The sequence below is a fragment of the Pongo pygmaeus genome, chromosome 10, assembly GCF_028885625.2.
Source record: "Pongo pygmaeus isolate AG05252 chromosome 10, NHGRI_mPonPyg2-v2.0_pri, whole genome shotgun sequence".
NCBI lineage: Eukaryota > Metazoa > Chordata > Mammalia > Primates > Hominidae > Pongo > Pongo pygmaeus.
This window is the reverse complement of record NC_072383.2, coordinates 121,683,335-121,700,337: the sequence shown is the minus strand read 5'-3', so window position 1 is coordinate 121,700,337 and position 17,003 is coordinate 121,683,335. Positions and strand designations below refer to the sequence as shown.

At 50.4% G+C, this 17,003-nt stretch overlaps 1 protein-coding gene across 8 annotated transcripts in view; it reads left to right on the top strand.

Moving 5' to 3' along the window:
- Positions 1–17,003, top strand: part of ABCB9 (ATP binding cassette subfamily B member 9) — a 39,317-nt gene that overhangs the window by 20,756 nt on the left and 1,558 nt on the right. For 3 of the 8 annotated variants that reach the window (XM_054441893.2, XM_054441892.2, XM_054441894.2), the window contains exons 7-11: positions 1,203–1,331; positions 4,702–4,890; positions 5,413–5,586; positions 10,286–10,445; positions 13,383–13,519. In XM_054441893.2, coding sequence (XP_054297868.1) covers positions 1,203–1,331; positions 4,702–4,890; positions 5,413–5,586; positions 10,286–10,445; positions 13,383–13,519 — 789 coding nt within the window. Of the gene's footprint in view, positions 1–1,202; positions 1,332–4,701; positions 4,891–5,412; positions 5,587–10,285; positions 10,446–13,382; positions 13,520–15,961; positions 16,402–17,003 lie in introns of those variants that run through there. The other 5 variants (XR_008492738.2, XM_063647150.1, XM_054441895.2 and 2 more) reach the window with 5 other exon arrangements.

Below are 17,003 nucleotides of genomic sequence, written 5' to 3'. Positions count from 1 at the left end.
TTTGGTAGAGAGGGGGTTTCACTATGTTGGCCAGGCTGGTCTCGAACTCCTGAGCTCAGGTGATCCACCCACGTCAGCCTCCCAAAGTGCTGGGATTACAGACATGAGTCACCGCGCCCGGCTCAGAATCTTTCCCGGAAGCAAGGCCGCCCCTCTCTCCCGGTCACCTGGCATGAGGTGGCAGGGTGGGAGCTTTCTTTTCCCAGCTGGGGAAACATCCTTGCTGAGGTGGGGAGTCAGCAGGTCCCTAGGCCACTTTCGGGCAGGTCTCATGTCACAGCCACACACACTCCTGACAGTGTCTGGCACACTCCCGGGAGTGAGTCACAGCCCCTTCTTGGAGGATGGGGAGCACTTGGATCATGTCACTGCTGCACTAGCCACACATGGGAGGTGGGCAGGTCAGGGCATAGCTGCGGAGGAATGAGGAGGATTTGGAGTGACAGGGAGGAGGGAGCTGGTGGTCTACAGGGGAGCCAGGGGACAGAAGATACCTGGGACTTCCTGGTGCTGCCACCTCCCAAAAGTACCAGCCAAGGAGGAAAGGAGGGGCTAAGGGCCAGCTCAGCTGGCTGAGCCTCTTAGCAATCTGTCCGCTGGCAGGGGGTGCCTTTGCAGCTTCCACCAAGGCACAGTGGTCCAGACAGCAGCCTAGTTCTGGCTGGGCATGAGGAGGACAGATGGAGTCCCTGACTGGGGTGTGGGCTGCCATGGGTACTCAGACTCCACTCCCTTCCCAGATGCCCCCCAGGCACAGGAGGAAGGCATGGGCGCCCCCATCACAGCCCCTTCTTCATGGAACCCCGCTGGGGGAGGAAACAGAGAGCTTGCTGTGTGACCTTAGCCAGGGCACTTGCCCTCTCTGAGTCATGCTCTTCCCCATGAGGAGGACGAATAGTTCCCATGTGGCCAAGCTGAGGAGCCTGGGGGTGGCATGTGTGTGCCAGGGCCTCACAAAGAAAGCCTTGTTCTGTGGCCAAGCCCACAGCCTGCTCCAGCTGGAGGCCTCTGTAGGGAAATGCTCGGGGCAGGGGAAGGCATGAGTGACAAGCCTTGGAAGACACCCCTGCCAACGGCCGGCATTTCAGTTTGTGGCTGGGTCTGCCCTCACCTCCCCCTGCAGCCTGGGATGGGGCAGGGAATGGCGGATGGTGGGGGATCTAAGGTCCCCCCGACCCACATCCCCTGTCCCTCTGCCCCAGCTCACACTGCTGGTGGTCCAGGTCAGCATCCTCTACTACGGGGGCCACCTTGTCATCTCAGGCCAGATGACCAGCGGCAACCTCATCGCCTTCATCATCTACGAGTTTGTCCTGGGAGATTGTATGGAGGTGAGAGGCCACTGTGTCCGGGGATCCAGAGAGAAGGGAGGGGTTTGGGGAAGAGGGATCTTAAGGGGTTGGGGGGGCTCCAGGGACTCTGACAATGTGGTATTTCTCTCTAAGGTAAGTAGGGGAGACAGCATGATCATATCAAGAATGGTAATACTAGGCAGGGCGTGGTGGCTCACGCCTATAATCCCAGAACTTTGGGAGGCAGAGGTGGGTGGATCACTTGAGGTCAGGAGTTCGAGACCAGCCTAGCCAACATGGTGAAACCCCATCTCTGCTGAAAACACAAAAATTAGCCAAGCGTGTTGGCGGGTACCTGTAATCCCAGCTACTTGAGAGGAGAATTGCTTGAACCCTGGAGGCAGAGGTTGCGGTGAGCTGAGATGGCACCACTGCACTCCAGCCTGGGTGACAGAGCGAGACTCCGTCTCAATAAATAAATAGGCAAGCCGAGTATGGTGGCATGTGCCTGTAATCCCAGGTCCTCAGGAGGCTGAGGCTAGAGAATCGCTTGAGCCTGGGAGGTCAAGGCTGCAGTGAGCCGTGATCACGTCACTGCACTCCAGGCTGGATGACAGAGAGAGACCGTGTCTCAAAAAGAAAGAAAGGGCCGGGTGCGGTGGCTCACACCTCAGGAGGCTGACGCAGGAGAATCGTTTGAACCTGGGAGGCAGAGGTTACAGTGAGCCAAGATCGTGCCACTGCACTTCAGCCTGGGCAACCAAAGCGAAACTCCATCTCAAAAAAAAACAAAAGAAAGAAAGAATGATAATACTACCAACAAGTGACAGCAACACCCTTTAGGGACAGAGGTGATTTCAGGAAATGGTCTTAACAGCTCTGTGAGAAGTTGAAGTGATGAAAAGAAAACTGAACCTAAGCGATGAAGTGACTCGCCCACCACGTTTGCTTGGGAACGGGGCTCAGGGCCAGCCGGGTCTGACTTCCTCCCAGCCTACTTCCAGTGTAGCGCCTCGGAAATGCAAGGGTGTTTTAGATTGTCTTGATTTTGGTTTCCGCACAAGCAGATTGGAGACAGAATTGGAGTGCAACAGATTTGTTTGGGAGGTGATCTCAGGAAACGGGGGTGGGAGTGGAAAGTGAGACGTGGAAGGAAGGAAGTCAGCAGAGTGAGTGGTGGAGCCAGTTACCAGTGTGGGCAACTGAGGTGGGATCCTTCTAGCGGACAGGGTAGGACACCAGCGCCAGAGTCATCCCATCTGAGGGCCAGGGAGCTGGGGTGTTTACACCCAAGCTGCCATCAGCCATTGCTCAAGGTCAGCCTGGAGTGAGGGTATTAATTCTCTTGTCTGCCCCACTCCCACAAAAAAGCCCGCAGCCCACAGGCAGTAAGAGGTTGGGCCTTTGTGTGCTGCGCTGACAAAGGCTCAAGGATGTTGGTGGGGTGTTCCTAGCATCTGCTACTCAGGCCATTGCATCTGCTGGAGAATCACACCTGCCGTATTATTTGACTCAGCAGTAATTCTGCCCCTAGGAATCCATGCTTCAAGAGTACTCACAGCAGTGGGCAAAGATATATGTCCAGAGATGTTCGGTGCAGTGTTGTTTATTTATTATTATTACTATTTGAGACAGAGTCTCACATTGTCACCCAGGCTGGGGTGCAGTGGTGCAATCATGACTCACTGCAGCCTTGGACTCAAGCCTCCTGGACTCAAGTGATCTTCCCACCTTAGCCACTTGAGTAGCTGGGGTTACAGTCACATGCCACCACACCCAGCTAATTTTTTTCTTTTTATTTTTTTTATTTTTATTTTTTTTGAGACAGAGTCTTGCTCTGTTGCCCAGGCTGGAGTACAGTGGTGCAATCTTGGCTCACTGCAACCTCTGCCTCCTGGGTTCAAGCTATTCTCCTGCCTCATCCTCCCCAGTAGCTGGGACTACAGGCACGCACTACCATGCCCGGCTAATTTTTGTACTTTTAGTAGAGAGGGGGTTTCACCATGTTGGCCAGGCTGATCTCCAACTTCTGACCTCAAATGATCCGCCTGCCTCGGCCTCCCAAAGTGCTGGGATTACAGGCGTGAGCCACTGTGGCCGGCCAGCTCTGGGGTTTTGAGTGTTTACTACCGGCTGTTGCTGTTGTCTTCACAGTAACAGGACACAGATGCTGATATCACCCCCTTATCACCAATGAGGACATTCAGCACCTAAGAGCCTGAACTCAGGAGACAGATGGGCCTGGATTCAAATCCTGGCTCTGCCACTTCTAGGCTATATGACCTGGGCCAAGTTACTTGAGCCCTGTGTGCCTGAGTTTCCTCATCAGTAAAGAAGGAGATAATGTTAGAACCTACCTCCTAACATACAGAGCATGCTTGGCTGGGCGCAGTGGCCCACCCCTGTAATCCCAGCACTTTGGAAGGCTGAGGCAGGCGGATTCCTTGAGCTCAGAAGTTCGAGACCAGCCTGGGCAACATGATGCAACCCCGTTTCTACTGAAAATACAAAAAATTAACTGGGCTTGGTGGTGGCTCATGCCTGTGGTCCCAGCTACTCAGGAGGCTGAGGTTGGAGAATTGCTTGAACCCAGGAGGCAGAAGTTGCAGTGAGCAACTCCAGCCTGGGTGACAGAGTGAGACCCTCCTCTCAAAAAAAATAAATAAAAAGAGAATACTTAAGAAAATGGGCCATTATTATGATTTACATTCATATTCTATGTATTTTTACCCAAGGAGAATATATTTATTTATAGTACACATTAAGACCCCTTTTGAAAATTGAAATCAAGCCAGGTCTGGTGACTCACGCCTGTAATCCCAGCACTTTGGGAGGGTGAGGTGGGCGGATCACTTAAGGTCAGGAGTTTGAGACCAGCCTGGCCAACATAGTGAAACCCTGTCTCTACTAAAAATACAAATATTAGCTGGGCGTGGTGGCGAGTACCTGTAATCCCAGCTACTCTGGAGGCTGAGGCAGGAGAATCACTTGACTTGGGAGGCGGAGGGTGCAGTGAGCCAAGATTGCATCAATGCACTCCAGCCTGGGCGACAGAGGGAGACTCCATCTTAAAAAAAAAAAAAAAAAAAAAGGCTATGCTATGGCAATTGAAAGACTAAGGCTGGATTCCCACTGTGCCACACCCCTGCTGGTTTCTTCGCTTCCATCTGCTCCTGTGGGGATGATAGCACCCACTCAGCCGGATGGCCGGGAGAGTGCTGGTGATGTTGCTGTCCTCACCTCCCCTTACTGTCATTATCTAATGCACCAGTGGGTGGTCGGGTGGCCTCCTGCACCTCCCTGCCAGAACTCCTTGCTTTCTCTGTACCTGCCTCATCTCTCTAGTAGCAGGGGTGGGTCCCAGGAGTCGGGTATCAGTGGGACAGGAACGCGTGTCTGCTCTCCCCAGTCTGTGGGCTCCGTCTACAGTGGCCTGATGCAGGGAGTGGGGGCTGCTGAGAAGGTATTCGAGTTCATCGACCGGCAGCCGACCATGGTGCACGATGGCAGCTTGGCCCCCGACCACCTGGAGGGCCGGGTGGACTTTGAGAACGTGACCTTCACCTACCGCACTCGGCCCCACACCCAGGTCCTGCAGGTGAGGGCGCGGCTTGAGGCCTGCCAGAATCAGCCTTTCCGTCACCCCATTTCTTGTGCACCTCCTATACACCAGGCTGTGGCAGGGCAGCTGGGAATATGTCAGGCAAGATCATTGCCCTCCAGGAGTTTTGGGCTCCAGTTGGGGAAGACAGATACTTAACAGAATGATTCCAGATAATAAGTGCTAGAAAGAAAATAGATCAGGGTGCTGTGGTAGGGATGGTCCGTGGGAATGGTGGTAACAGTCAAGAAGGGGTTCTTGGAGGAGGTGACATTTGAGGTGAGACCTCACCAGGTGGCTCCCTGCAGAGAGAACATTCCAGATAGAGGAAACAGCAAATCTCAAGGTGCTTCCAAGTCCTAGTGTCTTAGAAAGAATGTTTAGGGGCCAGCAGTGCCCAAGCGAAGGAGAGGCACATGGGGTGGGCTGGGAAGGGCACCCACCTATGTCCAAGGTCAGGGCATCCAGTCCTGGGACCTGAGCCAATAACCCCACACTGTGCCTGTGTATTCTTTGCAGAATGTCTCCTTCAGCCTGTCCCCCGGCAAGGTGACGGCCCTGGTGGGGCCCTCGGGCAGTGGGAAGAGCTCCTGTGTCAACATCCTGGAGAACTTCTACCCCCTGGAGGGGGGCCGGGTGCTGCTGGACGGCAAGCCCATCAGCGCCTACGACCACAAGTACTTGCACCGTGTGGTATGTGGACGGGCCTGGGCCACACTCCTCCGCCCTTTCTGCATCTAACGGTCTTTCTTGTGAGCTGTTAACAGGTGCGGAAGAGGGCACTAGAGATAAATGGACAGTTCAAAGAATTATCACCAATTACAATGCCCTCCTAGAGAAACAGAACATTCTTGTCTGGACGCGGTGGGTCACACCTGTAATCCCAGCATTTTGGGAAGCTGAGGCTGGAGGATCCCTTGAGGCCAGCCTGGACAACACAGTGAGACTCCGTCTCTATTAAAAAAGAAAAAAAGGGTAGATGTGATGGCCCACACCTGTAATCCCAGCACTTTGGGAGGCTGAGGCGGGTAGATTGCTTGAGCTCAGGAGTTCAAGACCAGCCTGGCCAACATGGCAAAACCCCATCTCTACTAAAAATACAAAAATTAGCCAGGTGTGGTGGCACATGCCTGTAATCTCAGCTCCTCAGGAGGCTGAGGCACGAGAATCACTTGAACCCGGGAGGTAGAGGTTGCAGTGAGCCGAGATTGGGCCACTGCACTGCAGCCTGGGCAACAGAATGAGACTCTGTCTCAAGAAAAAAAAAGAAATAGAACATTCTGGCACTCCAGAAGCCTCCTACCCCCCGCCATGTGTCCCTTCTCTTTCCCCAAGAAGTAATGTCTTGACTTTTAGAGTCTTCATGTTCTTGCTTTTCATTGGTTCTGATATCTCTGTGTGTACCCCTGAACAGCAGAGCTCTGTGCTGCCTGCTCGGAACTTCATCTGGGTAGAATCATGATTGGTGTGTGGATTAGTTTGTGTCTTGTGTCTCCCACTCGACATTGTGAGTCATCCAGGTTGAGGCTGGGGATAGAGTTCATTCATTTTCATTGCTGGGTGATAACCCACTGTACAAATGTTTATCACAATTATTTATGCATTCTGGATATTTGGGTTGTTTCCCTTTATTTTTTTTTTTTGAGATGGAGTCTTGCTCTGTTGCCCAAGCTGGAGTGCAGTGGTGCGATCTCAGCTCACTGCAGCCTCCGCCTTGCGGGTTCAAGCTATTCTCCTATCTCAGCCTCCCTAGTAGCTGGGATTACAGGGGTGCACCACCATGCCCGATTAATTTTTGAATTTTTAGTACAGACAGGGTTTCACCATGTTGCCCAGACTGGTCTCGAACCCTTGACCTCAGGTGATCAGCCTGCCTTGGCCTCCCAAAGTGTTGGGTTTATAGGTATGAGCCACCACACCTCGCTGCGTTGTTTCCCTTTATATTTTATTTTATTTACTTATTTATTTATTTTAATTTTTTTTTTTTTTGGAGACGGAGTCTCGCTCTGTCGCCCAGGCTGGATTGCAGTGGCACGATCTCGGCTCACTGCAAGCTCCACCTCCCGGGTTCACGCCATTCTCCTGCCTCAGTCTCCCTAGTAGCTGGGATTACAGGTGCCCACCACAACGCCTGGCTAATTTTTTGTATTTTTAGTAGAGACAGCGTTTCACCATGTTAGCCAGGATGGTCTCAATCTCCTGACGTTGTGATCCACCCGCCTCGGCCTCCCAAAGTGCTGGGATTATAGGCATGAGCCACCGCACCCGGCCTATTTTTATTTTTTTGAGACAGGGTCTCCCTCTGTTGCCCAGGGTGGAGTGCAGTGGCACAGTCACAACTTACTGCAGCCTCAGAGTCCTGTGCTCAAGTCATCCTCCCACCTCAGCCTCCCAAGTAGCTGGGACTGCAGGCACATGCCACTATGCCCAACTAATTTTATTTTTTTGTAGACATGTGGTCTCACCATGTTGCCCAGGCTGACCTCAAATACCTGGCCTCAAGTGATCCTCCTGCCTCAGCCTCCCAAAGTGCTGGGATGACAGGTGTGAGCCTCTACCCCTGGCCTGTTTTTCAGTTTTGTTTTGTTTTGTTTTGTTTTACCATTACCAAAAATACCAATGTCGGATGTGGACAACAATTTTGTCTATGTTTTCTGGTGTACATGAGTATGTTCCCCCAAGGTATAATCCTAAGAGTAGAAAGCTTGGTGATAGTGGATGTACATCCCCAACTGCAGTAGTTTCTGTCACAACAGCTATCCCCAGGTGGTTATACCAATTTACATTTTACAATTTACATTACACCAGCAGTGAAGGAGAGTTTCAGCTTTTCCACATTTAGGTCATCTCCAGTACTCAAAATAGGCTATTCATGACTGGACAGTTTTTAGTAATCCTTTCCGGAAAGGAACCGTAACACCTGTCCCTATGCTGGCCTAAGAGCAGGGATGCCCTGGATGGTTGCTCAGGTTGTGCACTGTCCAAGAAATATAAACTATTAAGGGAGCACCATTTACATCATCAACATAAATTATGTGAAAGCCTGAGTGTTGGCACAGAGATTCTAGAACTCCTAGCCAAGTTCTAGATGGTGGTGAGGGCCATGGGTTGTGAAATCTGCCCACACCATGCACATGTAACCAGAGATAGATTGTTGTGAAATGGTGCCAAGTGGGGGGCCACCAGGCTGCTGCTCACCAAAGTTTTAGAAGAGGCCCCTGAGCAGAGCTGTTCACACTTTGCAGTAGGTACCACGCTTCGATTCTCAGACACCTAACATTGTCAGTCCTGAATTTTTGGTAACTGGTGAGAATGTAGTGGTAGCTTATTGTGGTCTTTTGCGTTTTCCTGATGACTGAAGATATTAAACACCTTTTCATATATTTATTGGCCATTTGGTTTTCCTTCTTCATGAATAGCCTCTCTTAATTATTTATTTATGTACTTTTTCTTTTTTTTTTTTTAAGATGGAGTCTCGCTCTGTCACACAGGCTAGAGTGCTGTGGCATGATCTCGGCTCACTGCAACCTCTTCCTCCTGGGTTCAAGCGATTCTCCTGCCTCAACCTCCCGAGTAGCTGGGACTACAGGCACATATCACCATGCCCGGCTAATTTCTTGTAGTTTTAGTAGAGACAAGGTTTCACCATGTTGGCCAGGCTGGTCTAGAACTCCTGACCTCAAGTGATCCACCCGCCTTGGCCTCCCAAAATGCTGGGAGTGACCCATAGCGCCTGGCCTATTTATGTACTTTTTGTTTGAGATAGGATCTCACTCTGTCACCCAGGCTGGAATGTGGTGGTGTGATCATGGTTCACCGCAGCCACGACCTCCTGGGCTCAAGCAATCCTCCCACATCAGCCTCCTGAGGGACTATAGGTGCACACCACCACATCTGGTCAATTTTTTTTTTTTTCCCAAGATGGAGTTTTGCTCTTGTTGCCCAGGCTGGACTACAATGGTGCGATCTTGGCTCATCACATCCTCCGCCTCGAGGGTTCAAGTGATTCTCCTGCCTCATCCTCCCGAGTAGCTGGGATTACAGGCATGCACCACCACACCCGGCTAATTTTGTATTTTTAGTAGAGACAGAGTTTCTCCATGTTGGTCAGGCCGGTCTCAAACTCTTGACCTCGGGTGATCCGCCCACCTCGGCCTCCCAAAGTGCTGGGATTACAGGCATGCACCACCACGTACACCTGGCCAATTTTTAAATTATTTTGTAGAGACGGGTTCTCACTGTGTTGCTCAAGCTGATCTCAAACTCCTGGGCTCAAGCCATCCTCCCACCTTAGCCTCTCAAAGTGCTGGGGTTACAGGTGTGAACCACCATGCCTGGCCTCTATTTTTAAATTTAAAATGTTAATTTCTATAAACATAAAACAATAAAATGCTACAAGCTAATCATATTCTCATAGTTGTAATGAATCTTGTAACTAAGACGTGAATGTCCCCCTCCACCTTACCTTTTGAATTCCACCACATGGAGGTAGCCAGTGTTAGCAGTTTAGTAAATATCCTTTTCAGTGTGTTTCCTATCTTTATAGAAATATATCAGTATATGAAGGTACATGTTTATAATTTTTTTAAACAAAAATAGAATCATGCTGTGTATATGTATCTATTGCAATTCAGTTTTAAGGATGCACTGTCACTATTTAACGAATCCCCATTTATGGACACCTAGATTGTTTCCATTATAATTTAATTAATTAACTAATTAACTTTTGCTACTTATGGTGTTGCAATGATATCTTCCATACTATATATTTTTTTCATTTTGTAGATATGGGGTCTTGCTGTGTTGCCCAGGCTGGTCTTGAACTCCTAGACTAAAGCAATTCTCCTGCCTCTGCCTCCCTAAGTGCTGGGATTATAGGCATGAGCCACCAGGCCTGGCCATACTATTATTTTTGTAGGCACAGATTCCTGAAACTGGAATCTAGAGATGATAGCTTCTTTAAATTGTTCTCTTAGAAGGGAGGGGACCACCGCCAGGCCAGTCTGTGTGACCTGGAGCCCTGCTGTGGCCTCTTGCTTCCTGAGATGGGCAGACTCATTCACAGCAACATTCTATATTCTATCCCTCTTTCTTTTTTTCAGGACAGGGATGGCCAGTGAGCTTTCTCTCGGAGGTCAGGGAACTTGGCTTATCCCAGAGCAGCAAATGTAGCAGGCCCCAGTTTGCTGATTAGGGGAGGCTGAGGGCTTGTGGGTACAGGCGGGAGTCACTGTTGGGGAAGAAGAGAGGCAGCTCAGTGCAGTCACTGGGCCCTGATCAGGTTTCAGGCCTGAGACTGCTGGCATCTCCAGGCCCCAGGCAGCAAGGCTGCTGGGGACAGCTGGATGAACACATTCCTGGCCTCTCATGCCCCATGCTCCCTCCTCCCCAGATCTCCCTGGTGAGCCAGGAGCCCGTGCTCTTCGCCCGCTCCATCACGGATAACATCTCCTACGGCCTGCCCACTGTGCCTTTCGAGATGGTGGTGGAGGCCGCGCAGAAGGCCAACGCCCATGGCTTCATCATGGAACTCCAGGACGGCTACAGCACAGGTGTGGAGCTGGGGGTGGCCCCTCTCCTGGGCCCACAGGGTCACCCTCAGGGACATAACCCTCTGAGTTAAGCACTGCCCTATGCCACCTGCTCTTTTTTTGTAGAGACGGGGTCCCGCTACGTTACCCAGGCTAGACTCAAACCTCCTGGGCTCAAGCGATCTTCCTGCAATCCCCAAAGTGCTGGGATTACAGGCATGAGCCACTGTGCTCTGACTCAGCAAAGTATTTATTAAGTAAATTATTATAGAAGCCCATACACTGGAATATTATGCTGCTGGGAAAAAGAGGAAGTAGAAGAAGGGGGAGGAGGTGGAGGCGCAGGAGGAGGTGGAGGCAGAGGAGGAGGCAGCTCTGCATATATCAGTATGGAAAGGTCACTGAGATATGATGCTGCGTGAGAAGAGCCAGGTGCAGAGTATAGGGAGCTGTTTTTTTTTCCTATTAAAGGATTGGGGAGATAAAAATAACATGTTCATATTTGCATAAAGAAACTAGACAAGGACATGTAAGCAACTAATGAAAGACGTTTTGGTGGGAGCAGGAGGGAACTGAAGAAAGGACTTAAACTTTTCATTATTTATAGTTTTATATATTTTTAGATTTTTTTTTTTTTTTTTTTTTTTTTGAGGCAGGGGCTTGCTGTGTCACCCAGGTGGGAGTGCAGTGGCGTGATCACGGCTCACTGCGGCCTCAACCTCTTGGGCTCAAGCTATCCTCCCGCCCCATTTTTAATTTTTGTTGTAGAGACGGGGTCTTGCTATGTTTCCCAGGCTGGTCTCAAATTCCTGGGCTCATGCAATCCTCCTGCCTCCCAAAGTGCTGGGATTGCAGGCATGAGCCATTGTACCCAGCCTATATTTTTAGATTTTTGAACCACACGAATAGCCCCTTTTCAATAATTAAATATATACAATGTATAGGGGGGGTTGGGGAGATGTTGATCAAAAGATAAATTTTTCCCTTAGGAATAAGGTCAAGAGACCTGTTGACTATAGTTTTTTGTTTGTTTGTTTTTTAATGGAGACAGTCTCATTCTGTCGCCCAGGCTGGAGTACAGTGGAGCAATCTTGCCTCACTGCAACCTCCGTCTCCCAGATTCAAGCGATTCTCCTGCCTCAGCCTCCTGAGTAGCTGGGATTACAAGTGCCCACCACCACACCTCGCTAATTTTTTTTTGTATTGTTAGTAGAGACGGGAGTTTCACTATTTTGGCCAGGCTGGTCTCGAACTCCTGACCTCAGGTGATCTGCCTGCCTTGGCCTCCCAAAGTGGTGGGATTTCAGGTGTGAGCCACCGTGCCTGGCCAGCTATAGTTAATAACAGTGTACTGTGTACTTGAAAATAGCTAAGAGAGTAGATTTTAAGTGTTCTCTCTAAAAAAAAAAGTGATAGATATGTGAGATAATGTATATGTTAACTGGCTTGATTTAGCTATTCCACAGTGTATATGTATTTCAAAGCATCACGTTGTACACCATTAAATATGAACTATTTTTACTTGTCAATTTAAAATAATTTTTAAATAAAAATATACTAAATATACTAATTTTTAAAAAAATTACCTCAATATGAACTTAAGTAGTTCTAGTAATTAATTGATATAATAAATATATATTATTTTAGAATAATGTTTTGAAATTAAATAGAGGTGGTGGTTGTGCAACATTGTGAATGCACTAAATGCCACTGGATTATTCACTTTTTTTTTTTTTTGAGGCGGAGTCTCGCTCTGTCGCCCAGGCTGGAGTGCAGTGGCGCGATCTCGGCTCACGGCAACCTCTGCCTCCTGGGTTCAAGTGATTCTCTTGCCTCAGCCTCCCGAGTAGCTGGGATTACAGGCATGTGCCACCACGCCCGGCTAATTTTGTGTATTTTTAGTAGAGACAGGGTTTCACCGTGTTAGCCAGGATGGTCTCAATCTCCTGACCTCGTGATCCGCCTGCCTCAGCCTCCCAAAGTGCTGGGAGCCACTGTGCTCAGCCCGGATTATTCACTTTACAATGGTTATGTTTACGTTATGTCAGTTTCATCTCAATGAAAGAAAAGTGAAATAATAAACAGCTGGTGGTATGGCCAGGTGCAGTGGCTCACGTCTGTAATCCCAGCACTTTGGAGGCCAAGGCAAGAGGATCGCTTGAGGCCAGGGGTTTGAGAACAGCTTGGGCAATGTAGTGAGACCCCACCTCTACAGAAAAATATTTTAAGTTAGCCAGGTGTGGTGGCAGGCACCTGTAGTCTCAGTTACTCAGAAGGCTGAGGCTGGAGGATCGCTTGAACCCAGAAGTTTGAGGCTATAGTAAGCAATGATTGCACTACTGCACTCTAGCGTGGGTGAGAGATTGAGACCCTGTCTCTAAAATAATAATAATTGATTGACTCAATTTCCTATTGATGGACATTTGAGTCTATTTGTTTTATTTTTTGCAATAACAGCGCAGTGGGTCACAGGTGACCTGTGTCTGTATTGTTGTGCATGGGAGGAGGTCGGTCCATGGGGAAAATTGGTCCAGGTGGGCTTACTGGGCCACAGGCCGCACATCTGTGGTGAACACACACAACCTTTGCACTGCACACACTCATAGACCCAGGGTTATTGCTGCAGCTCTTCAAGCCATGGGGCTCGCTCTAACTCCCCTTCTCCAGGAGGACGGGTGAGGGCCTGTCTCCCTGCAGCCTCACCTGCACTGTGTGCTATCAGATGTTTGGGTTTCTGCCAAATGAATGGGTGAAAATTGGTAACTTGCTATCAATTCGCATGTAGGCTTAATCTGCATGCCCCTTATGAGTTGGGTGGGGGGAACATCATTTCATGAGCTTTCAAGCTGTGGGTTCCAGCCCGCCCTTTCCACAGCTGCAGGGCAGGGCCCCTCACTCTTCCCCGGGGCTGCCCGACCTCACCCATTGCTAAATGGTCTCTGTGCCTCCACCATACAGAGACAGGGGAGAAGGGCGCCCAGCTGTCAGGTGGCCAGAAGCAGCGGGTGGCCATGGCCCGGGCTCTGGTGCGGAATCCCCCGGTCCTCATCCTGGATGAAGCCACCAGCGCTTTGGATGCCGAGAGCGAGTATCTGGTGAGTCACAGGGTGGCGGGCAATGTAGGGGCAGGAGCGGCTCCAGGTGGCCAGAGCCCCCATCACCCAGCAGATGGGTGCTGAGAAGAGACGGGCCCCAGGAGCTCTCCCAGACTGTCAGCCTCCTGGGCTGGTGAATTCCTGGTGTTGAGAGTGGGGAGCCAGGAGCCACTCTGGACCCAGCCTCCAGGCTCCAGGCAGAGCTGTATGGTGTGAGGCAAGAGAAGGCATCAGAATGGGGAGACCTGGGTCGTGAGCAGTGGCTTACGCCTGTAATCCCAGCACTTTGGGAGGCCGAAGCAGGTGGATCACCTGAGGTCAGGAGTTGGAGACCAGCCTGGCCAACATGGTGAAACCCCATCTCTACTAGAAATACAAAAACTAGCCAGGCGTGGTAGCACATGCCTGTAATCCCAGCTACTTGGGAGGCTGAGGCAGGAGAATTGCTTGAACCTGGGAGGTGGAGGTTGCAGTCAGCCAAGATTGTGCCACTGCACTCCAGCCTGGGCGACAGAGCTAGACTCCATCTGGCTCAAACAAACAGACAAAAACAAAACAAAACAAAACAGGCCCAGTGTGATGGCTCATGCCTATAATCCCAGCACTTTGGGAGGCCAAGGCAGGCAGATTACTTGAGGTCTGGAGTTCGAGACCAGTCTGGTCAATATGGTGAAACGCTGTCTCTACTAAAAATACAAAAATTAGCTGGGCATGGTGGTGCATGCCTGTAACCCCAGCTACTCGGGAGGCTGAGGCAGGAGACTCACTTGAACCCGGGAGATGGAGGTTGCAGTGAGCTGAGATTGTGCCACTGCACTCTAGCCTGGGCGACAGAGTGAGACTCCGTCTTAAAAAAAAAAAAAAAAAAAAAAAAAAGGCTGGGTGCAGTGGTCAGTGGTTCATGCCTATAATCCCAGCACTTTGGGAGGCCGAGGTGGGTGAATCACCTGAGGTCAGGAGTTCAAGACTAGCCGGGCCAACATGGTGAAACTCCGTCTCTACTAAAAATACAAAAGTCAGCCAGATATGGTGGCAGGTGCCTGTAATCCTAGCTACTTGGGAGGCTGAGGCAGGACAATAGCTTGAACCTGGGAAGCAGAGGTTGCAGTGAGCCGAGATTGCACCACTGCACTCCAGCCTTGGTAACAGAGCGAGACTCTGTCTCAAAAAACAAACAGACAAACAAAAACAAAAAACAGAATGGGGATACCTGGACTAGCAGCTCCATCCTACAGTTTATAACTGTGTGACCTCAAGCTAATGCTTCCCCTTTGAGTCTCATTCTCACTGGTCAGGTGGGCCCAGTCATGTATTTGCAGATGGCTAGCAACCTCAGTCTATGCGCGGATTGATTCACTTATTACACAGAGGGTTACTGAGCTCTTCTCAGGCACCAGGCACCAGGCACCAGTCTGGGGTTATCGTGATGGGCTAACCAAAGACCCTTGTCCCCATGGTGTTTCCATTCCAGTGGGGAAGGCAGATAAGAAACAAGGAAGGCCAGGTGTGGTGGCTCACGCCTGTAATCCCAGCACTTTGGGAGGCCGAGGCCGGCGGATCACGAGGTCAGGTGTTCGAGACCAGTCTGGCCAACATGGTGAAACCCTGTCTCTACTAAAAATACAAAAATTAGCTGGGTGTGGTGGCGTGCACCTGTAATCCCAGCTACTTGGAAGGCTGAGGCAGGAGAATGGCTTGAACCCAGGAGGCGGAGTTTGCAGTGAGCCGAGATCGCGTCACTGCACTCCAGCCTGGGCGACAGAGCGAGACTCTGTCTCAAAAAAAAAACAAGGAAACAAGCATGTGGTCACCCCATGGCCTGTGCTACAAAGCAAATGAAACAGTCTTAGGACACCAGGAGATTGGGAGGGGTCACCGTTGTCAAAGATAAACACAGCTGGGCGCTAGCAAAAGCCATGGAAAGAGATTTTATGCAGTAACTCCTGACAGTGGGGAAGGAGCCGTGTTCCATCCCAGTTTGGTGGTGACAGGCATTTTAAAGGGAGAATGAGGGGGTAGGGAGGGGAGCAGGCAGAAGTCCCCATGAAAACTAAAAACAAGCCCAGTGGACAGCCAAGAGGCCACCTGTGTCTGGTTGTCCACTTCAAGGGAATGGCTTTCAGGTCCTTAAGAGAGACACTTCTGAGATGCAGGAGATCACATACACGTCTCAGAGGGACAAAGGAAGGAGTCACAGTTGTAAGCCCTTTTTAGTAAACACTCAAGAAAAAGAGGTTGGGGCCAGTCAGCAGGTGTTGACTAAAACACAGCAAATTCTCCTGGCCAAGCTGAGCTTTCTCACACAGGCACTTGAGTGGGGGCTGTGGTGATCCCAGGGATATGGCTTTCTGCTGCTAGAAGCCATACTAGAGTTTGGTTACTTAGCACAGCGGTTTGGATGGAGTCACCATGTGCCAAGAGTTCTGTGGTTCTCACCATTAGAACCAAGGCCATCAGGTGCCATCTGAGCTGAGACATGAAAGAAAAGAAGCCAGTGGTGGAGAGTTCTGGAGGTAAGAACGTGCCAGGAGGAAGGGTCAGCAGGTGCCAAGGCCCGGAGTGGAGAATGAGCTTGGCAAGTTCAAAGCCAAAAGGTCAGTGTGGCTGGTGGGTGGGGATTGAACGGAGAGGGGTAAGGACAAAGTTGCAGGGAGGCAAACTCCTCGGCCTCTAGTACGGAATTAATAGGCTTTATTTTTGTTGTTGTTGGTTTTTGTTTGTTTTGAGACAGGGCCTTGCTGTGTCACCCAGGCTGGCATGCAGTGGCACAATCACAGTTCTCCCGGGCTCAAGCGATCCTCCAACCTCCTAGCCTCCCGAGTAGCTGGGACTACAGCTGCACGCCACCACACACACAGCTAATTTTTTGTATTTTTTGTAGAGATGGGGTTTCGCCATGTTGCCCAGGCTGGTCTCAAACTCCTGAGCTCAAGGGATCCACCTGCCTCGGCCTCCCAAAGTGCTGGGATTACAGGTGTGAGCCACTGCTTCCAGTGGCTTTATTTTTTAGAGCGGTTTTAGGTTTAAAGAAAATTAAACAGAGGCTGGGTGTGGTGGCTCACACCTATAGTCCTGGCACTTTAGGAGGCCAATGCAGGAGGATGGCTTGAGGCCAGGAGTTCAAGACCAGCCTGGGAAACATAGTGTTTTTGTAGAGACCAGCCGTCTCTACAAAAAAATACAAAAATTAGCTGGGCATGATGGTGCATGCCTGTGGTCCCAGCTACTTGGAAGGCTGAGGCAGGAGGATTCCTTGAGGCCGGGAGATTGAGGATGCAGTGAGCTGTGATCACGCCACTGCACTCCAGCCTGGGCCACAGAGCGAGACCCTGTCTCAAAAAGAAAAGAAAAAGGAGGGAGCCTGGTCACTTGAGGTCAGGAGTTCGAGACCAGCTTGGCCAACATAGTGAAACCCCACCTCTACTAAAAATACAAAACAAAATTAGCTGGGCATGATGGCGTGCACCTGTAATCCCCTAGCTAC